Source organism: Cydia strobilella, chromosome 1 (genome assembly GCF_947568885.1).
Source record: "Cydia strobilella chromosome 1, ilCydStro3.1, whole genome shotgun sequence".
In the NCBI taxonomy this organism is placed as follows: domain Eukaryota; kingdom Metazoa; phylum Arthropoda; class Insecta; order Lepidoptera; family Tortricidae; genus Cydia; species Cydia strobilella.
In genome coordinates, this window is record NC_086041.1 from 16108841 (window position 1) to 16133250 (window position 24410).

A 24410-nucleotide genomic window follows, 5' to 3' on the forward strand; every position below is an offset into this window, starting at 1 on the left:
ATTATCGCAAGTTATCCAAGGTAGTATGGGTTTTTATGGTTCTTGGGTAAAATTCTGCCTTTCATTTGAACATGATTACTCGATAATCCCGCTTTTGTGGTCCTAAGTTTTTTGCGCCGTTGGCAGGTTTGTTGTTTTCGCAAAGCAGTAATAGACCCGAGATAAAAATAACCACGAAATCATTAAACTGTTATTTTTAATTAATATTGTATTCTGTCTGCACACCTATTATTAACGAAAATACTATACCATTATGTAATTATAAAAAAAAACTATGATCGATATCAAATTTATGTAATTAGCTTAGAAGCAATCGGTTTTATTAAATGATATAAATAGTTTAAAATAAAAAATATGTATACCTACTATTAAACACAGGAAGATGGCTCAGTACCTATGTTTTATCAATACGGTTAAAAACAATTAAAAAAAAAGTAATTGTGCGGTTTTATGAAACCACGATGCAAGTGAAACTTTTTTCGGATTGTAGGTATTTAACTAAAAAAATTCGGAAATTAATTCGAATTACGGTATTAAAATCGCGGTTTTAATGTTAACTTAATAAATGGGGGCGATAGAATAAAAGTTTCACTTTAAAAATCGTACGACAAACGAATTCATCTGAAGTCAACATAATAATAGTGGAAAGTGGACCTTGTTACTATTGTACATTGGCTCAAACTGGTTCGGAGAATTCGGACCCGTTCGGAACGGTCTTAAGTACCCGTGTAAACGGAGATACGTGTCTGAGATACGTTTCTTGGGAACGTTCCTTCGAAACGTTTTCGAATCCCGGCGGTTCCGTGTAAACCGGGTTCTTAGTACCGCCGGGCTTAAGAACACGGGTATTCGTTTCGGCGTGTAACACGGATACCGGGAGCCCTAATGGAGACTATATAAAGGAGCCAAATCTGTATGTACGAAAAGTGTCCATCAAAAAACAGTAATTAGGCGGCGCCACCATACACCGAAATACTACTAAAAACAACCTACGTAATTTGGTCGGGTTATTTGTTGCCTTATATGGTTCATGTTATACACATGTTCCAGAGCCTAACTAGCGCCACCGGAGAGATTAGGAACTATTATTTATAGCTGAAAGCGGTCACTTTTGCAACAATTCTGCTACTCCTTTCTATACCATCCATACTCTGGTCGCTCGGTTTCATGTCTATAACTACGTGTACATACTATGTCTATTATTAGGTCAGAGGGTCTACCGCGAAAACCGAAATTCGCAAATTGCGGGGATCTTTCTCTTTTACTCCAATGAAGGCGTAATTAGAGTGACAGAAAAAGATGCCCGCAATTTGAACTTCGATTTTCGCGGTATAGCCCAGACACGGAATGTCACGCAATGTTTGTAAAATGTTTGTAAACTTCAGTCTCATGAATAATAGGAAAAAGAGAATTAAATATAAATTATACTCTAGCCCTATGAAATTTTAGGCATGAGAGCCAAATGACAAGAAGGCATCCTATCCACGAAATCTTGATTTACCGTATCATATCGCGGTCGCGTATCATGATTTTTAGTTTAGAAAGATGCGAAAAGATAGACAATAATTATGTCTTTTTTGCATCAAAATTAACGATCACAAAACATGCTGGTAGGTGCTACGCGACCGAATTATAATACGCTAAAATTATACAAACGTGTCGCCATTATATAAGAAATAATTATGTGTAAGATTTCATATTCTGTGGGTATAGTCAGCATCAAATAGATAGTGACAGCCAGTGATTCATCTGAAGACGTCACATTTCCCGATTTCATTAAGCGTTCAGTCTTAGGCTGCCTGTCCACAGGAGCGGAGCGAGGTGGCGGAGCGATGAGCGAGAAAAAAATCCACCGACTGAATGGCATAAAATCTCCGCTCTGAAATTTTAATGAAATTCTATTGCTGGATTTTTTCCCCGCTTACCGCTCCGCTTCAGTGGACAGGCAACCTAACTTTTAGAACCATACTCTAGCGGCGTTTTGACGCCGCAACAGGTCTCTAGTATATATATATTACGCGAGGCCGATTTTTGTTCATCCCATCAGATCTACAGTTATGGTTCGATTTTAATAAATTATATGTCATTAGATTCGTCTTATGCTACAGATTTGCAATAAGCTCTTAGTTTTTTGATTTTTTCCCGAAAAAGTACTAAAAAGTTAATTTGAAAAAATGTACCACGTGACCTTTATTCTGACTTGAGATTGAATTGAACTCAAACCTATATCCAATGTATGTAAGGTATCCAATCCATTCAAATATTTGTTTTGAGACTGTAACATGCATACACCACACTAAAAATTATATTAAAACACCATAAAATTTTATTATTGTGTTTGACAACATGTCAGACATGTGTCATCCACATCAAAGAGCAAATAATCACTACGTTCTAATCCACATCGTACTCATCAAAATGACACATGTTTATTTTATTGTTGCTTTGGCACATAGAAGGTAGGATCCTATAGAAGTAGCGTACCGCGTGCGCCCGTGAGGGACAGAATTTGTAGCCCACCAGGCCACCATAAACCATACAAATCGGTGGGGAAAAGCATCTATATTTACTTCAAAAAGCACGTACGGCGAGGTTTGTTCTTATGAGGATGTTAAATGATGTCGGATCTTTAAGGTAAACGGTCGGCCAATGGGGTTGGCAACTGTCAAAGGTTTGCAGATGTAACCTTCCCCATACGTTAACTCTACTTTAAATCTAAATAAATACTTATATAAACCCTTTACTTACTTACTTACAAATAATTTGGCCATGTGATCGTCTAGATAGAAGTTAGTAGGACCCCTCGAAGTGTACCGCGGTACCCTAGATTCTTTAATGAGTAACAGCTAAATTTTGGACTCTGAATCTATTACTATTATTACCTAAATTTTAAGGAATAAATATTTATGGTATTAAAGATATATTTTATTATGATACTAAGGAATAATTAAAGGAATATTTTAATAGTTACAAGAGTAGAAATAGTATATTGTGACACAAGAAAGCAAAATGACGTATTGACGGCGAGGAAGAACATAGAATCCTGGACAAAGCGAAGGATTCCATAATTGAATGCTGAGCGTAGTGATGCATTCTAAAATGGAATCTCGAGCGTAGTGACGTAAATAATTTTACATTTTTATTAAATCTATTCGTGTAAAGTAAATGCTGTTGAAGGTTTACTACATATGATGTTATTTAGGTATTTGCAGCATATATGGTTAATATGAGGTTAAAAATGTTGTTGGAAAAATGAGTTTAAAATTGTTTTTGGTGAAGTCCCGCTACGCCTATTAAGTTTTCGGGATAACATACAAAGCAGTACTCCTGGGATGAGCCCATTTACACCCTATCTTTTTAGGAAAGTTATAATTATACTATCACCTTCTAAGCCATGTGTGAATCCACACGTACTGCTTCGTATGCTCGATACGGGTCTGAAAACTCTTAGCCCGTTTCAAAACATCATTCGGGTCACCTATCCTAACATTGTAGCCAGACGGGCTATGACCAACGCTTCGCAATCCTATGCATTCCTAGATGATTTGATGAAAGAAGCGCCAAGTATCATCAATCAATCAAAATTACTTATTTATTTTTTTTATGTTCAAAAGCTAGGGATACTGATCCCTTTTTCCCAATCCCCAAAACTAAAAGAATAGACTGTATTTCTAGTCTTTAGACGCACAAACGAAGCACTAAGATCATTTACTATATTTTATGAGACAGAAATATCAAGTCGAGCATTATTCCACTCTGACTCCTCCCATTGGACTGCTCTTGCCTGCCAAGGGTTCCCTAAAACAAACCATTCTTCTATTCCAGAACAGTATGTATACCTAAACCCAGCTTGATATTTTAAGAATTTATTTTGTATATACCTTGGAAACCAGAATGAAATATTCAGTACCTCGTTTTTACATCAGAACACTAGAAATTTTAGCAAGATAAAACAAATAGTATAAGATTTTATATACAACAATACCTTTTTACGCAGATACATTATAAAATAGGAATATCTAGGCAATTAAACCCCTTGCCTATTACACGTACGCTTTTTAGGATAATGAAGCCATATTAAAAGTCTTTAATAGAGAAATATATACCAACCAGATTAGATTTCGATAAATAGTGTGTGATTCTACCCTACACCTACCTGGAGCCCTAGCTAGTACACTCAAAGCACAATCCGTACTTACCATAGGCCTAGTGCTTTGACGTGTACGCAAGTGTATCCCTAACTCTCTGTACAGTTCAGGAGGCGACCCTGAGGTATAGTAACTTATCGGCCAGTGTTGTGTGATTCCCCCCTATACAAGCTCGCAAGCCCGGTGGTATAGAGTAAATCGCTCTATTCCGTGTCTATCAGTGGATCGGCACCCTTAGAACACACCAGCACTACCCACATTGGAAGCTCTGCCGAGACTATGACTGTAAGTGTATGACATCAGTCGCGACAGAATCCTCCCCTGCAGCCAGCACTAGTATGAACCGGAGCACCGAAATATATAAGTATATTTAATAGAAGACCGGGGATCAGTTACTGCCGACTGCAATAAGCTTCGATTACTCGAAATGGCACGCACGTGATGCCCTTACATTCATCGGACAGCTGGACCCTGATACCTGGGAGGTGGTTCATCTCTTATGTAAATATAAACGAGATTCCAAGAGCCTCAAATCTTGGAACAAAGACTCCCAATCATCCACTTCTTAACACCGCAAGGGAACTGGATGTTTGGCTGGACAAACAGTCTGTCCAAACAATGATCTGGCTTATAAAATAGTAAAAGCACTACATAGCAAAACACTAAAATAATTAAGTTCACTTTTATGTAACTAATCTGGACAAATAAACCGAACAGAGAAATGAATTTCCTTCACTGTTATCCAAGCTCGACGTTACGAAAATTGCTTTCCGTAAAATCAAACCAAGACACCATTCTAAGTCCCTGATATGCACGATATTTACTATCTGTGCATAGCTTTACGGCACTATGAACAACACAGCGTAGGAAACCTCACTTCACAATAAAATAAATCAAACAGGTAAGTAAAGATCCTCCATCATGGTCCAGGCTTAATTCCACAAAGACAGGCCCATCTTTGTACAATCAAACACAGATCCAATGTCCTAAGTTTAACTTCGCTTAGATAGCTCTAAGTTAGGCTATACAAATGGACAGAGTGACAGAGTAATTTCACTTACGTAAGTAATGCACGCGCGAAGCCAGAGACACTGCTAGTTTGACGGATAGAAAATTAATGAAACCTACAGGCCCCGCTACAGCTATTTATAACCTTTAGTAGAGACATAGTAGATACTGGATACTGGAGACATAATGGATACTGAATACTTAGTGGGGACATATTCTAAAAGAAAGATCATAAGTCCTGGTTTGTTTACCATTAAGGAAAGGCATATGACCGACACTTTAATGCTTATAATCGCTTAACGCTGGCAAATTAAAATATTCTAATAATATGGTAATAAATCATACGAATTTAATTACTAAGATAAGGATTTAATCCCTGGTTTGTTTACTATGTCTTACGCCCATCATTTTAAAGACCATATTCTTCATAATCCGAGAAAGCAATTATTAAACCATAAAACCATAAAACCAGCGACACACTCCAAAAGGGAATAGTCTTAAATCCTACTTTGTTTGTTAAGTCATCTGTAGTACATATTAAGAATCATAATCTATTAATGCTACCAAAATAACCTACGTAGGCATTTCTGCAGGTGCGATCTTGGAATTGCATTTGTGTGTAAATGTAAAAGCGATGACAAAAGGTTATACCTGTCTTGCTTACTAAACTTTATGTCAAACATATTAAAGCTCCAAATCCATTAATGCTCACTAAGACGTCTTTCACTCACACAAGTTAAACTATCGACCAAAAGTTTCTCACGAACACATGCCTATAATCCCGCCTTGATTACTAAGCTTTATGTCAAACATATTACAGCTCCAAATCCCATAATGCTAACGAAGACGATTTTCACGCACACATGACAACGAAAACGGTATGTTCTAAAATCTGTCAAACTCCATTGTGCTGACAATTTCCCATTTTTAGATGATTTCTTATTTAGCTTGTTATTTCAAAATGATGCCCGTTTTGAAATATTTCATGTTTATTTTTAACATATTGTATTAAAACATATAAAAACTTAAAATTCAATTATGGCAACGTTTTATTTCTATCACACCTTTTCGACTTTATATTTCATAACGATTTTGGAACGTTACGTCACTTACGTCACCCTCAATGTCAACAAACAATCGTAATGTCAATATATTTTCTATTTTCTCAAGCGGATTTCTGCTTGTATTTTGTGTTTTTACTAAGTGAATTAGTAATTTATTTAACCTCAGTTATATGTGATAAAACGTAGGCCGTGAAAGCAGTGTTAGAAATATTATTATTGTTAAACTAATCGATGAAATTACGGAGAAAACCGGCGATGGAAAGGACCGACGAAAACGAACTTTGCTTCAAGGCTAAAAATGTAAGTTTTATATTGATAAGTAAGCTTTTTAGTGTGTAATAGGCTTCTGGCCAGTCACACAGAGATGGCGCCATCATAGCTTGCCTCTTTTTCTATAAGATTTGGCTTAAAGGGCTGGCATCCAGGGCATTAAAAAAACAAAAATTTGACACAATTCTAGGGATTGACAGGGCAAGCTATGCTGGCGCCCTCTGTTAATTATTTCGACCGGCCAACCCCATTTTCCGCATCGGTCCGCGCCCTTGGTGCAGTGCGGCGTATCGTGTGTAAAAGGCGTAACAGACTACCGCACCGCACCGCGATCTTAGTGCGCCACACCCATAAGTGAGAGCGAGAAAGAGAATATCTCAAAAACCCGTATTGGTGCGGTCAAAATATCTCTTTCTCGCTCTAACTTATAGCTGCGTCCTTAACGTATGTACAGTGACAACCTTGCACACTATCGATACGTGCGCCGCACCGCACCAAGGCTGCGGTGAGGTGTGGTAGTCTCTAACGGCTTTTACGATAGTCTGTTAAATACGGCTATAATATTTCTTTCTCGCTCTAACTTATAGCTGCGTCCTTAACGTACGTACGGTGACCACCTTGCGCACTATCGATACGTGCGCCGCATCGCACCAAGGTCGCGGTGAGGTGTGGTAGTCTCTAACGGCTGTTAAATACGGCTATAAAGCGGCTAACACATTACCGCACCGCACCAAGGTCATTGTGTGACGCACCCATAAGTAAGAGCGAGAAAGCAATATCTCTTTCTCGCTCTTACTTATAGGTGCATCGCACAATGACCAGTGCGGTGCGGTAATGTGTTAGGCGCTTAAGGTGGGCCGTCGTACGCCGAGAGCGAGAAAGAGATATTTTGACGGTACCAAGGTCGCGGTCCAGTCGTTGTACATACTTTCAAAAAAGTAAATTTAAAAAAAAACTAAATTAGGTTCAAGGGCCTGACACTCTTTGATAGAAAAAGATAGTCTTATTGAAATTCCTATAAGAGGAAAGAGAAAATAGTGCCATGCTTTATCTTTATCACCGACCGGGCATTTTTAACCGACTTTAAGATTTCAAAGGAGGAGGTTCTCAATTCGGTTGTATAGGTATGTTTTTTTTTCGTTTTTTTTTTAAATGTTTGTTACTCCATAACTCCGTCATTTCTGGACCGATTTTGAAAATTCTTTTTTTGATTGTAAGTATACATATACATACAGATTGGTCCCGTTTTTGTCAAAAAGCAGTTCTGATGATGGGATCCATGAGGAATCGAGGGAACTCCTCAAATGTGAAAGGCATACATATAGTGATTTTTGTATTTTTACAAACAAATCCAGCACTTCCGTTTTAAAAAGTGACATTTGATGAAGTGGAACTGCTGATGATGATCAGAACGGAACTCTTCAATGACGCATAGTTCACGTTTGGCGATTTGTCCTCTTCGTTATGTTTGTTAAGCAAGTTAGGTTTTCAAGAAACATTTTTGTCAAGCTCGAGTTCTGATGATGGGATCCATGAGGAATCGAGGGAACTCCTCAAATGTGAAAGGCATACATATAGTGATTTTTGTATTTTTATAAACAAATCCAGCACTTCCATTTTAAAAAGTGACATTTGATAAAGTGGAACTGCTGATGATGATCAGAACGGAACTCTTCAATGACGCATAGTTCACGTTTGGCGATTTGTCCTCTTCGTTATGTTTGTTAAGCAAGTTAGGTTTTCAAGAAACATTTTTGTCAAGCTCGAGTTCTGATGATGGGATCCATGAGGAATCGAGGGAACTCCTCAAATGTGAAAAGCATACATTTAGTGATTTTTGTTTTTTTATCAACAAATCCAGCATTTACATTTAAAAAGTGACATTTGATGAAATGGAAACTGCTGATAATGATCAGAATGGAACTCTTCCATGACACATAGTTTACGTTTGGCGATTTGTTCTCTTCCTTATGGACCCAGACCTAAACTTGGACCCGGACTCGGACCCGGACCCGGGTCTGAACATGGACCCCAACTCGGACCCGGACCCGGACGCGTATTTACAAAAGCTAAACTATTTCAGTCACGCCTCAGATTAGAATCGGGGAGCTTTTGTTTATGCATATTAGTTAACAATATCTATACCATTTCGGTAAAAAGTAGTCACTCAAATGGATTAGCTTTTTGCTTACATATTTTCAAATATTATTCACGACAAAACCTAGTCGAGTTTAGTAACGTCAGTATCGTTTGAATATGATATCTAAATTTTAATAATACTTATTTACTCAAATGGATTATTCCTAGCCACGGTTGGCAAATGTTTTGTACCTAACTGTCTACAAAATGGGAATCCAAAATTACACTAAATCAGTAGGTAGGTTAGGTTCGTTAGGTAGCTTTAAATGCCCGAAGGGCAAACCGCCCAGAAATAGGAGCCCCGCGAAGCGGGGCTCCGTCTAGTTAGCTGGAGTTCGTTGGACTGTTTCTTAAAAAAAAATTTACTTCACAACGTAACTAGACGGAGCCCCGCTTCGCGGGGCTCCTATTTCTGGGCGGTTTGCCCTTCGGGCATTTGAAGCTACCTAACGAACCTAACCTACCTACCTATTGATTGAATGTAATTTTGGTGTCCCATTTTGTAGCCAGTTACAAAACTTATTTACCAAACAATTCCACTCTGGCCCAATTCGTAACTGGCTACATACAAGGAATTTTAAATTCCTGTTTTGTAGCTAGTTACCAAATTTAGTTACCAAGCGGTAACACGCTGGCCCAATACGTAACCGGCTTCAAATTAACTGGGAATCTTGATTCCCATTCTGTAGCTGGTTACGAAATTTTGGTTACCAAACGGTACTAAATAAAGGCAGTACTCGTACCTATGAACTGAAATAATTCTAAAACTAAAAAAAAATCTTAGGCATTGTTAAGTAATTTGCATGAACGGTAATTTATTTAATACAATCGGAGTCGTTACTAAAATATGATTCAAATTTTAGATCGCAACAGACTAGCATTTGTAGTAACAATATCCGTATGAATTTAGTTAATAAAGTCTATACGATTTCAGTAAATTTCTATACTATAATAGATTAGGGTTTTGTTAAGTTTTGTCCAAACAAAAGCTAATCTAGTTCAGTTCGCATCTGAACCATATCAGTATAGCCTTTGTAAATACGCGACCCGGACCGAACTCTGACCCAAACTTGGACCCGGACAGCCGGACACGGACCCGGACTCTGATCCGGACCCGGAAATGCTACTAGATAATTTTTAAGAAAAAAAAACCGACTTCAATTGGGGATGCCGCTGAAAGTTCACTTATTGTTGATGGTGCACTCTTAGATTCCAGACAATGAAATGAAAAAGACAGCATCCTTTGCCTAATAATGTAGAAATGGAGGTAAAACCACCCACTTTTCTAGTAGCATTTCGTTTCTGTAGGGGTCGCAGTTCTAACCTAACCTAACCTACTTTTCTGATAGCTTTTCGTTTTTGTAAGGGTCACAGCTCTAACCTAATCTACTTTTCTGATAGCAGTTCTGTTCTGTGAGAATCGCAGTTCAAAACCCAACCACCCACCTAACCCACTTTTCTAGTAGCATTTCCGGGTCCGGATCAGAGTCCGGGTCCGTGTCCGGCTGTCCGGGTCCATGATTGGGTCAGAGTTCGGTCCGGGTCCGGGTCCGAGTTGGGGTCCATGTTCAGACCCGGGTCCGGGTCCGAGTCCGGGTCCAAGTTTAGGTCTGGGTCCATAAGGAAGAGAACAAATCGCCAAACGTGAACTATGTGTCATTGAAGAGTTCCATTCTGATCATTATCAGCAGTTTCCATTTCATCAAATGCCACTTTTTTAAATGGAAGTGCTGGATTTGTTTATAAAAATACAAAAATCACTATATGTATGCCTTTCACATTTGAGGAGTTCCCTCGATTCCTCATGGATACCATCATCAGAACTCGAGCTTGACAAAAATGTTTCTTAAAAACCTAACTTGCTTAACAAACATAACAAAGAGGACAAATCGCCAAACGTGAACTATGCGTCATTGAAGAGTTCCGTTCTGATCATCATCAGCAGTTCCACTTCATCAAATGTCACTTTTTAAAATGGAAGTGCTGGATTTGTTTATAAAAATACAAAAATCACTATAGGTATGTATGCCTTTCACATTTAAGGAGTTCCCTGGATTCCTCATGGATCCCATCATCAGAACTCGAGCTTGACAAAAATGTTTCTTGAAACCTAACTTGCTTTACAAACATAACGAAGAGGACAAATCGCCAAACGTGAACTATGCGTCATTGAAGAGTTCCGTTCTGATCATCATCAGCAGTTCCACTTCATCAAATGTCACTTTTTAAAATGTAAGTGGTGGATTTGTTTATAAAAATACAAAAATCACTATATGTATGCCTTTCACATTTAAGGAGTTCCCTCGATTCCTCATGGATCCCATCATCAGAACTCGAGCTTGACAAAAATGTTTCTTGAAAACCTAACTTGCTTAACAAACATAACGAAGAGGACAAATCGCCAAACGTGAACTATGCATCATTGAAGAGTTCCGTTCTGATCATCATCAGCAGTTCCACTTCATCAAATGTCACTTTTTTAAATGTAAGTGCTTGATTTGTTGATGAAAATACTAAAATCACTATATGTATGCCTTTAACATTTGAGGAGTTCCCTCGATTCCTCATGGATCCCATCATCAGAACTGCTTTTTGACGAAAACGGGACCAATCTGTATGTATATACTTACAATCAAAAAAATAATTTTCAAAATCGATCCAGAAATGACGGAGTTATGGAGTAACAAACATTAAAAAAAAAAAAACACAACCGAATTGAGAACCTCCTCCTTTGAAATCTTGAAGTCGGTTAAAAAGTGGGTTAGGTGGGTGGTTAGGTTTTGAACTGCGATTCTCACAGAACAGAACTGCTATCAGAAAAGTAGGTTAGGTTAGAGCTGTGACCCTTACAGAAACGAAATGCTATCAGAAAAGTAGGTTAGGTTAGGTTAGGTTAGAACTGCGACCCCCCGCGGGTTGCTCACCTTGTCGTGGTGGAGGGGCTTAGTAACCGTGGCTTGGTCACCCACGGTGAAGCGAAGAGGCAACCAGGGCCGGCCTGTTTGGGTCGCGGGCTGGCCCGAGGAGGACGCTCCAAGTGGGCTGGTTAAGCCCGCTTGTGATGCGCCGAAGGTGGACCGTCGGGGAAGAGGAGTGTCGGTATTGCGGTAAGCCGTTCTCCCTATCTTCGGCGGCCGAGGTTGGATCGCAGGGGAAGAGGAGTGATGGTATTTCGATGCGCCACTCTCCTTATCCCCTGCGAACTTGGCGGGGCCGTTCCGCTGTAGCGGCGTTGGTGGGGCTGCAGAGGAAGAGGAGTGTCGGTGTTACGTTGTGCCGTTCTCCCTGTCCTCTGCAGCCGAGTTGTGGTTTTGCGGCAGAACCATAGACCTGATCTGTCGCCGGGCGCCGGGGAAATTCCTGGCGCCCGTGGCTTCCTTGTGGCGGGCTCGGGGGGGTCCGCTACAATACAGAATGGAAGCCGAGGAGGAAGGCGCGTCTTACCATCTGGCGCGCCTAGCGTGAAGGGCCTTCGGGCATCCGCGAAGGAGCCGCGCTCGTGGGCGGCTGCCGCCGGTGGGGTCGCAGATGACAAGCGCAAGCGTTCCTGTAACCCCACCAATAGGGCGGCGAGGCGGCATATGGGGGGTTTTTTAGTGGGTACACCGTGGGCCTCATTAGCCTAGACGGGAGTCCCACATAACCACTCGGGTCACCCCCCGCACCCGGGTGGTATGCGTAATGCATTTTTCCCTCCTAACAAAAAAAAAAAAAAGGTTAGAACTGCGACCCCTACAGAAACGAAATGCTACTAGAAAAGTGGGTGGTTTTACCTCCTTTTCTACATTATTAGGCAAAAGATGCTGTCTTTTTCATATCATTGTCTGAGAGTGCACCATCAACAATAAGTGAACTTTCAGCGGCATCCCCCAATGAAGACGGTTTTTTTTTTCTTAAAAATTATTTCATGGTCGGGTTTGCTATGATGGCATAACCCGACCATGAAAAAATGCCGAAAGAAATGGAGGCGATGGCGAAATACCGAAATTTATAAGAGTGAAAGAGAAAAAACCGGCCAAGTGCGAGTCGGACTCGCCCACCGAGGGTTCCATACTTTTTAGTATTTGTTGTTATAGCGGCAACATAAATACATCATCTGTGAAAATTCAACTGTCTAGCTATCACGGTTCGTGAGATACAGCCTGGTGACAGACAGACGGACAGCGGAGTCTTAGTAATAGGGTCCCGTTATTACCCTTTGGGTACGGAACCCTAAAAACAATTATGCTGCCATACATGAAACTGTCAATACATGAATATGTCTTTCTCTTACCCCTGGTCGCTCGGTTTCATGTCTATAACTACGTGTATATACTAAGTCTATTATTAGGTCAGAGGGTCTATTGCGGGGATCTTTCTCTTTTACTCCAATGAAGGCGTAATTAGAGTGACAGAGAAAGATGCCCGCAATTTGAACTTCGATTTTCGCGGTATAGCCCAGACACGGAATGTCACGGAATGTTTGTAAAATGTTTGTAAACTTCAGTCTCATGAATAATAGGAAAAAGAGAATTAAATATAAATTATACTCTAGCCCTATGAAATTTTAGGCATGAGAGCCAAATGACAAGAAGGCATTCTATCCACGAAATCTTGATTTACCGTATCATATCGCGATCGCGTATCATGATTTTTAGTTTAGAAAGATGCGAAAAGATAGACAATAATTATGTCTTTTTTACATCAAAACTAACGATCACAAAATAGGTGCTACGCGACCGAAATATAATACGCTAAAATTATACAAACGTGTCGCCATTTTATAAGAAACTAGCTTTTGCCCTCGACTTCGTCTGCGTGGAATTAGTAATTTGGGTATCTTAATTCTTAAACAAATCTGCTTTTTAATCCATCCTTTTTTCACCCCCAAATTGGTCCACACTATACATTTCCACCCCATTTTTTACACCCTTAAGGGATGATTTCGGGGATATAAGTTATTTTATATCATTTCCCACAGCTCAAACCATCCCCATACCAAGTTTCATCTAAATCGGTTGAGCGGTTATTGATTCCTAATACAAATTTCCACCCCCCTTTTTACCCCCTTGAGGGGTGACTTCTGGGATAAAATGTATCCTATGTCCTTCCCCGGGACTCAAACTATCTGTATACCAAATTTCAACTAAATCGGTTTAGCGGTTTAAGCGTGAAGAGGTAGCACACAGACAGACAGACAGACTTTCGCATTTATAATATTAGTATGGATAATTTTATTATGTATAAGATTTCATATTCTGTGGGTATAGTCAGCATCAAATAGATAGTGACAGCCAGTGATTCATCTGAAGACGTCACATTTCCTGATTTCATTAAGCGTTCAGTCTTAGGCTTCCTGTCCACAGGAGCGGAGCGAGGTGGCGGAGCGATGAGCGAGGAAAAATCTCCGCTCTGAAATTTTAATGAAATTCTATTGCTGGATTTTTTTCCCGCTTACCGCTCCGCTCCAGTGGACAGGCAACCTAACTTTTAGAACCATACTCTAGCGGCGTGTTGACGCCGCAACGGGTCTCTAGTTTACAATATTATTAAATGCTATGCAGAGTTCAATCAAAACAGCTGTGACGGACGATATACTAGCTCCTACCTATTAATATCAAACTCCCAAATTAACTTCTGTAGTTTAATTAACTATTAACCAACAATTTTGTAAACTTAAATCTATAAGTTTTGTAGTTAATTACAGTGACCGTTGACCGCTAGTGTTTGACGTAGATAGAACATTATCAGGAATCAGAAGTTTATGAGTAATAAAAAAGATATATGAACATTATTAATTTTACTTGTTGCTAAGATCTTAGGTGCAAAGTTTAGCAAGGTCGGTCAAACACACGGACATCAGTGTGCTCCGGTGTGCTCTAATCAAATCTGAACTTATGAAGTGCGCAGGTATTTAGAATAAGCGCTGCTGGCCTGATGGTAAGGGGGTGACTTATATCAATGAGTTTCTTCTAACTTATATGTAGGTGTAGGTACAAAAATCATGCGATATTTACCAGTAGCTTTTCGGTGAATGAAAACATCGTGTAAGGAAACCGAACGAAATCCCAAAAAAATCTTGTTTCCTGCGAGCGTATGGTGGCCGAGTTTATCCACATATATGTTAAAACAACTGTAATGTTTTGGCAGACACTGTTTTTTACTTATTAAGGGGGGATTCCACCAGTGTGCGGCACTGGGCGGCACAAGCATTTTTGTACTGAGTATATACTTGTGCCGCACAGTGCCGCACACTAGTGGAATCGATCCCGCCTTCACGCTATCACGTAGACAAGTGTAACAATCACATACGTGTACTATATAGGGCAAAAGCTGGAGTGACTTCAGGATGCCACCTGAAAAGCGCTTAGATGAGTAGGAGGAATATACAATAGTACACACTTGGTATATGCATGCTGGAGGCGGTGCGTGGCCAGCCACTGGCGCAGCACCAGCCGCTGCTGCAGGACCTGGGCGGCGCGGCGCAGGCGCCGCTCCTCCGCTGCCGGTAGCTCCGGCAGCCGCTCGAACTGCTCCGGCGAGCCGCAGCCGGACAGTGTGGAGATGCCTGCAACAAACGGGAACATGTTGAAATATCAGCATTGTTCTGGCTGTTTGCCTCGTATCTTAGGGGCGCCTGTTGTCCCTTAGTTTTTAAGAATAATGTTTTTAAGAATAATAATAACTGCATCAATAAATTGGTCTGATATTTAGATTAAGGTAATATTTGTAAAACTTGACAATTTAAAAGTGCTTGTTGCTAGGCCTATTTGAATAAAGAGTATTTTGACTTTGACTTTGACTAGCACTAGTTTTTACGAAAGAGATTGCCATCTGATCTTTGAATCCTGTGAGTGAAATATTTAAGAATAAGAATAAGAAGAATAAATTTATTATCAATGAAATATATAACAGAGAATGTCAGGGGTCTCCGCACTAGGCTACGCCTGTATCGCGGGGAACCAGGTACAATTAAAATTATTAATAGTTAAAATATAGAGTACTACACAACAAAGTAGGTATTGAAAAACAAACTTAAATGAAGTACTTGAAAGTACGAAAAAAGAAAAAAAAAATATACAATATTGAAAACTAAACTAAAATATTTTAGTTATAATATGTTCTGTCTCGGCATAAGAAAGTGAATGTAAAAATTTAAATAAGAGTATCTTAGCTTCTACAATGGTGCAGTCTTTATGGTTACAATGTTTAAGCAAAGCGTTGTAAGTGGTCACTCGGATTCTTCCCCGAAACGTTTCCCAAAGGCGGAACGGACTTCTGGAATTGGTAAGTTAAAGGTGCGTTTTTTGATTAGAGAACTATAGCAAGGCAACAATTTTGAGAATGTATGTGTGTGTAAAGAGATTTTCATTAAAAATAACTGACGTACGGTCAAGACCTTTGCTTCGGCATAGAGATCTATGGATGGAAATCGAAAGGGTTTTTTAAGTATCACTTTTAAAACAGAGCGTTGAGCCCTTTCAATTTCCAGCATAGAGGTCTTAGCCGCACTTCCCCAAACTGTGATGCAGTAGCTAATCACAGACTGACAGAGCGCGGTGTAAACTAATTTAAGTACAGAATCATCGGCAGTGTTTCGGAGCTTTTTGAAAATATAAATGGATTTCCTTATTCTAGCGGAGAGTTTGTAAATATGGTTTTTGAAATTCAGTTTTTCATCTACTAAAATACCAAGATATTTTATTTCATCAGTATTTTGTATTGAATCACAGTTACAGGAGTTAGAAGTAGGGTAGTCTGTGCATGAATGGATTTTTATAATGGGAGAAAAAGATGGTTTTGACAAGGTGGTTTTATAGAAACAAAGGAATTTAGTTTTGTTGCAGTTCAGGGTTAGAAGGTTGGAGCGGAACCAGTCCGATGCAATTTTCATGCCCCTTTCTGCGGCAGCGACTGTTTCTTCCCAGCTTGTGTCATTAAAAAGTATAACGGTATCATCTGCGTAACAGAGAATTTCGGAATTAGGTATTTTTAGGTTTAGGACATTATTTATGTAAATCGTGAAAAGGGTGGGACCAAGAATACTGCCTTGCGGAACGCCGAAATTAATATTTTCCATAGAACTATTATAGGAACCTACTTTAACAAATTGCCTTCTATCTGTCAAGTAACTTGCGAACCACGACAGTGGGATACCGTGTATCCCCAGATTTTGAAGCTTACGCAGCAAAATCGGTATAGACACGGTATCAAAGGCTTTAGCCAAATCCAGGAAGACGCCAATACATTTAAGATTTTTATCTAAATAAGATGAAATTAGGTTGACGAGAGTTGAGGTGGCATCTTCCGTGGATTTATTCCTCCTAAAACCGAACTGTCGATTCGATAAGAGGTTGTAGCTCTCAAGGTACTTGACTAATCGTTTGTTGACTAATTTTTCTAAAATTTTTTAAAATACACTGAGCAGCGATATCGGCCTGTAATTACTGGGAATGCTTTTTGGCCCTTCTTTGTGTATCGGAGTGACAGATGCTGTTTTCCATTGGTCCGGAAAACAGCCAGAACCAAGGCTTAGGTTGTAGATATGGGTTAAGGGCACAATGATAGTATTTTTGGCAAATTTTAAAAGCTTGTTAGTAACGCCGTCAGGGCCTGGTGCACAGTCAACTTTTAACTGCATTATAATGGTTTCAATTTCACTAAAATCAGTCGGCTGCATAAAAAAGGACTTATCAGTGCAAACGTTTAGTTTAAGATTATTGGCTAATACTTCTTCTGATTTTCCGGATTGTGAAATGATATTATTAGCTAGGTTTTGGCCCACGGAGGAAAAAAATCTATTATAGTTATCAAGAGATTCTTCGGCATTAGTTGTAGATAAGAGTTCTGTAGGTATAGTGTTTTTTTTATTAATATTACATATACTTTTGACAACCTTCCACAGTTTCTTAGTGTCATGATTTAAAAGCTCATTTTTTTCGTATTGTTCTTTCAGTTTTTTAAGGAGATTGTTACAATAGTTTTTGTATCGGTTATATGTTAATTGAAGCTCAGTAACATGTGGATGTTGTTTAGATTTTAAATGCAGCTTATCACGATGTTGAGCACAGCGGAGGAGTCCTGGCGTCATCCAGGGTTTCAGAGTGAATTTGGATCGGGGAATCTTTACTTGCTTCGAGTTAAACTCAATAGCCTTCTTGATAATACTCGTAAAGGTGCTAGTTGCGATGTTCACATCAGATTCACATAACACTTCGCTCCAATCTGTCGCTAAAAGCTCCTGAGCGACGCCTTCGTAATCAGTTACAATTTTAGTTCTGTCTCGCTTTTTAGGTAACGACAATTGAGAAGAGATTTCGATAGCGACTGCTTTGTGATCTGTGATATTAAGTTCACACACCAGACCAGTTACTGACCGTTGAGTTCTTACGAATACATGATCCAGACAGGCTTGTTCACGCGTAGGCAAAGTAATCGCGGGTATGAGGCCATGTTCAGCGAGAAGACAGAGGTATTCTGTTGCGTTAGTGTGCTGTGAATGAGAAGGTAGTATGTCAATATTTATGTCACCTGTAATAATTAATTGAGCTACTTGATGGAGTGTATCAAGAGTGTGTTCTAGGTCAAGAAGGAAATTTGACGTACATCTAAAGGATGGGGATCTGTAGAAACCAAGAATAGTGGCCTGATTTGGGATCTCTACTAATAGACAGCAAGCTTCATTAAAACGGGGTTCTGAAACAGACACGCTAAAATGGTCCCTAACATACACTATGACTCCGCCATTTTGATTTATATTGTGTGTGTGGTATGATACGAGGAATATCCAGGAATATGATCTATCAATTCAGAGTCTTGTAGTCTACACTCAGTTAAAACTAAAATATCAAATTCGACCTGCGTTCGATATAGATTAAGGAGGAATAAGTCAACATTTTACTCCTAATATTATAGGTTAAGACTGTAAAATTCCGCTTTAGCTTAAAAATAGTTTTACAGTAGTCCGGGCTTGGAATTTCATAACAAGGTATATTAGTTACAGAGTCTAAATCTTCTGCAATTTCAGCACGATTCATAATCGAAAAAGAAGAAACTGTCAGTCCATGTAAGAAAAAAGATTTCAGTGTTGTGAATATTTATACATAGATTGCATAGCCCGAATTCCTGGAATAAATGTGTTAATATGGTTTTTGCATTAAGGTGTAATATGTGATTGTAGTTACTATACATACTATTAATACGTATCTGAAACTTGTACCAACACTCATTAAATAGTAACACGACATTGCTGTGAACTGGATTAGTGTACAGTTGGTTTAAAATATAATCGACATTAATTTCGTAATTGAAATTACTATTAGGTAACAGAAGTGTCATATTTTGGCTTACTCTGAAGCATCGTACGTATAGGACTAGGTTAAAAATTTTTAGCGTGATAATTATAAAAGATGTGTGTGTTATGTATAACATCGAGTAAAAAATAGCAACAAACATACAACTAGTTAAAAAGTAAAGGCTTAAAACGTTTCCGAGACGCACGAGACAGATATTTTTGAGATCCATAAGAAAGTAACTTAGTATTTATATAAAAATCTAAATTATAATTAATGACATGTAAAAAAGTGGCGTACATTGCCAATAGGGTTAAACATATTATAAAACCGCAATCAATTATTATTATTAAACAAAAAACACCACGCTGCGCTCAAAAACCGGCATCGCTGACGTAGGCGAGAAAACCGCTAGGCTCAAATGGGACTGGGCCGGTCACGTCCATCGCATGCATCCGGAGAGGTGGGCTAGCTTAGCAACCAAGTGGATGCCGGTAGAGGGACGTGGACGGGGCAGGCCCAAACGGAGATGGCGGGATGACCTGGACAGCTTCCTGAACAACTGGCCGGAGGAAACACCATATCGGGAGTCGTGGAAATCAAGGGGAGAGGCCTTTGCCCAGCAGTGGGACACTTAGTAGGCTAAAAAAATAAAAAAAAAAAAAAAAAAAAAATAAAAAAAAAAACAATTAAAAAAAAAATTAAAAAAAAAAAAAACAATTAGGCAGCCCTTGAAACGGCGCGGGTTGATTATTAGATGCAGGTCCCTTGTATAGTTTTTCTAACACTGCTTCCGACGAAATTCGTACTATTGAGCTAGTTTCGGAGCGACGCATATAAATGGTACCGTTTGAGGTCCAAGTGAATTTAAAGCTTAGTTGAGCTCCTGCGGCTCGGGCTTTACTGAAAAGAACCCTGTTAGCCTTTGTGAGGTGTTCGTTTATGTACACGCGACAAGAGCTTCCTGGAACTTCCAGCATATCAGTGGTGAGCCCGCGGCGTACTCTGCGCATTTGTACATATGTATTACTAGAGACCCGCCCTGGCTTCGCACGGGTTAACAAATTATACACTTAAAACTTCCTCAAGAATCACTCTATCGATAGGTGAAACCCGCATGAAAATCGGCATTTAATAGATAGAGTGATTCAAGAGGAAGGTTTATATGTATAATACATCAGCATTGCACCCGTGCGAAACCGGGGCGGGTCGCTAATACTATATAATACAGTAACTTTATACATTTAGCGTTTGCGTCAAATCCGGTAGTTCTGATGTTTTGCAGACTAGTTTATGATGTTGGCCCAATGAATAATCCAAGTTTGTGAACTCGAGCGCCGAACGCAACTTTGTCAAAAATCGAAAAATCAGGTTTGGTAAAGCATAGGCACCTAGCCTACATATTCTTTAACTAAAACCCTTATGAGATAATCTTAAACAAAACCTAATTTGACTCAGCCATGAGGTTGTCATATTAACGAAAGGGTATAATTATGCAGCATGATTAATATAAAAGTCGGTTTGTTGGCAGCCTGTTGCTCGGCAACTCTTCACCTTGGCCCGGCACTTACCGAGTAATTGAAGACACGCCGTCAACTTGCGACGAAATAGTAGTTTATGTGACTGCTACATAATGAAAGGCATTAAAACTCGAGTGTGGGTTTATGAAACGAACGTAGTGAGTTTCATAAAAGAATCACACGAGTGTTTTAATGCCTAATTATGTACAGTTACATACACTGCTTTATCTACACACATATTATAAACTTTCTATGATATATTCACTAACCTCATATTACAGCCGACATTGAGGCATAGTTGCTTTCTGGCGGAATTCGCGGATATAAGGTGGCGTCTCCGAAATATCTTTATCGCACATTTTACACGAAACTTTTGCTAGTTACTTTAAAAACAACAAAACAAATTATTTTTTACTTACAAACTAATTAAACAAATGCATTAGAAGTCAAATAGACACGTTATATATATAGATAACTAGCGGCCCGCCCCGCCTTCGCACGGGTTATATAAAACCTTAACAAGTTATACACTTAAACCTTCCTCAAGAATCACTCTTGATAGGTGATAACCGCATGAAAATCCGTTCAGTTGTTTTCGAGTTTATCGCGAACATACATACACACAGACAGGACGCGGCACGGCGGGGCATTTTGTTTTATAAGGTGTAGTGATATTAGATACAAAGGCTACTGAATAACGTTCAGTAACAACTCATATTTAATTTCTTACAGACATGAGTTTGTAATACTCAGTGCATAAGCGCTGCTGGCCCGATATTTCGACGCAGTTGCATGCATCTTGTTCACGGGTAAACTGAAGATAGATAGGGTGGGTGTCAAAGATGTGTAGACCGCGCTCGGTATACCCTCATTCGTGCGCGTCGGCTGCGTTCGCTTACAACGTTACCACACCGGTCGCATTCACACTTGTTGGTCTACAAAAGGTAATTACGGTCTATACCCCGGTCAATATAAGTTTAGTGCTAACTGGAGATCGTATCAAAACAAGATGAAAGTCTTAACAAATTGTGAAACAGAATTGGCATCTGAGTAATTGGGTAAACATTTGTGACTAATTGACTATCGATTATTAAAGTACTACCTAGCAAGTGTAAACAAATACGGATGCGAACGCACGCGGGTACTTTATTCAGAACAGAGAAACGAGACTGTGAACTTTTCTACCTATTTATTTGAGCACTTAATAATAACTTGCGACTTGCGAGTATTCTGCGATGAACAACACTTACATTTATAGGTATTAGCTGGGCAATATCTCTGTAAGATATACAGTTGAGTGCCAAATAATAGCAGGGTATTAGTACTATGGTTAGATTGCCATAAGTTACGTACATTTTGCTGTTCACCACGCCCTTAAGTTCTCATGTATTATGTAGGTATTTATATTCGTTATTTTAGGTACGTATGTAGCCCGCTCCAGACTACGCGGCGCGAAGCCGCGAACGCGAGTGTGGAGTCGATTTAGCTGATTAGTGAACTAGACTCCACACTCGCGTTCGCGGCTTCGTGCCGCGATTCGCGCACGAGTGTGGAGGGGGCTTATGACGTATGCTGAGCATGGCATTATGTAAATAACCGGCCAAGTGTGAGTCGGACTCGCGCACCGAGGGTTCCGTACATTAAACAATTTAAACAATGTATTTTTTATGGAAACGTGAGTGAAAGGTAAATTGCGGTTTACGATTTATAACGTATTAAAAAAACCCGCCAAGTGCGAGTCGGACTCGCGCACGAAGGGTTCCGTACCATTACGAAAAAAACAGCAAAAAAATCACGTTGTTGTTGTTGTTGTATGGGAGCCCCATTTAAATATTTATATTATTCTGTTTTTAGTATTTGTTGTTATAGCGGCAACAGAAATACATCATCTGTGAAAATTTCAACTGTCTAGCTATCACGGTTCATGAGATACAGCCTGGTGACAGACGGACAAACGGACAGCGGAGTCTTAGTAATAGGGTCTCGTTTTTACCCTTTGGGTACGGAACCCTAAAAACTACTTACTAGGTCTAATGTTGGTAGGAACTCGAGTCCTTTGAGTCTGAATTTGACTCAAAGGTATCATTATTCTTGCCTGATGAAACTGGATAAACAAGCTCTTGGGAAAATAATAAAACGTCGGAACGTAAGTAGTAATGGAAGTTAAGGTTTTGAAGATTTTATTTTAAATTAAACGTGCGTCGGTAAACATTTCAAATGGTTTTGCACTCATAAAACAACTCGTTTTCTTCAAACATATGTTCTACTTTGTTGTGCATACATATTTTCACCTCAGCAGCTCGAACAAGCCTACTTTCGTCACTCCCTGGAGTAAGGAAAGTGCGACTTTCCTCACTCCAGGGAGTGAAACAATGTAACTTTTTAATTTAGTGAAGGCCATGAACTTCATACTTTTATTACATTTTTTTTTATGGTACGGTACGGTACGGTACGGTACGGTCCGGTCCGGTCCGGTCCGGTCCGGTCCGGTCTCGTCTCGTATCGTATCTTATCGTATCGTACATATTATAATACTTTTTTTTTTTCTGTTTATTCTGTGTAAATCGAAATACATTTTAACCTTTAATATGTTCTCACTACTGAGGTGAAAAATTATGTGTACAACACGAGAGCAAAGTTATTTTACATCTCGTGTTTTTGAGTCCTTCGCTACGCTCAAGATTCTACCTTAGAATCTTGCGCTTTCTCGGGACTCAAAATAAACACTCGCAAGAAAAACCAACTTTCCTCTCTTGTTGCACAAATAACTATTACTGTATTTTTAACCGACTTCAAGATTTCAAAAGGAGGAGGTTATCAATTCGGTTGTTTTTTTTATGTTTGTTACTCCATAACTCCGTCATTTCTGGACCGATTTTGAAAATTCTTTTTTTGATTGTAAGTATATACATACAGATTGTTCCCGTTTCTGCCAAAACGCAGTTCTGATGATGGGATCCATTAGGAATCGAGGGAACTCCTCAAAATTTAAAGGCATACATATAGTGATTTTAGTATTTTCATCAACAAATCAAGCACTTACATTTAAAAAAGTGACATTTGATGAAGTGGAACTGCTGATGATGATCAGAACGGAACTCTTCAATGACGCATAGTTCACGTTTGGCGATTTGTCCTCTTCGTTATGTTTGTTAAGCAAGTTAGGTTTTCAAGAAACATTTTTGTCAAGCTCGAGTTCTGATGATGGTATCCATGAGGAATCGAGGGAACTCCTCAAATGTGAAAGGCATACATATAGTGATTTTTGTATTTTTATCAACAAATCCAGCATTTCCATTTTGAAAAGTGACATTTAATGACGCATAGTTTACGTTTGGCGATTTGTCCTCTTCTTTATGTTTCTTAAGCAACTTAAGTTTTTAAGACATATTTTTGTCAAGCTCTAGTTCTGATGATGAGACCCATGAGGAACCGAGGGAACTCCTCAAATGTGAAAGGCATACATATTGTGATTTATGTATTTTCATCAACAAATCCAGCATTTACTATTAAAAAAGTGACATTTGATGAAGTGGAACTGCTGATGATGATCAGAATGGAACTCTTCAATGACACATAGTTCACGTTTGGCGATTTGTTCTCTTCCTTATGGACCCAGACCCAAACTTGGACCCGGACTCGGACCCGGACCCGGGTCTGGACATGGACCCCAACTCGGATCCGGACCCGGACCGAACTCTGACCCAAAATTAGACCCGGACACGGACCCGGACTCGGATCCGGACCCAGACCCGGACCCGGAAATGCTACTAGAAAAGTGGGTTAGGTTAGGTTAGAACTGTGACCCTTACAGAAACGAAATGCTATCAGAAAAGTAGGTTAGGTTAGAACTGCGACCCTTACAAAAACGAAATGCTACTAGAAAAGTGGGTGGTTTTACCTCCTTTTCTACATTATTAGGCAATATTATAATAATTTAGGACATTAGGCAAAATTAGGCAAAAGATGGATTAGGATAATTAGGCAAAA

The 24410-nt window shown here is 39.4% G+C and overlaps 1 protein-coding gene across 1 annotated transcript in view; it reads right to left on the bottom strand.

Annotated features, from left to right (window-relative positions):
• LOC134746643 (apoptosis-resistant E3 ubiquitin protein ligase 1) overlaps window positions 1-24410 on the bottom strand; it is a 140733-nt gene that overhangs the window by 72262 nt on the left and 44061 nt on the right. Inside the window, exon 2 of the mRNA XM_063681134.1 lies at window positions 15011-15176. Within this exon, the coding sequence (XP_063537204.1) occupies window positions 15011-15176 (166 nt within the window). The remainder of the gene's footprint in view (window positions 1-15010; window positions 15177-24410) is intronic.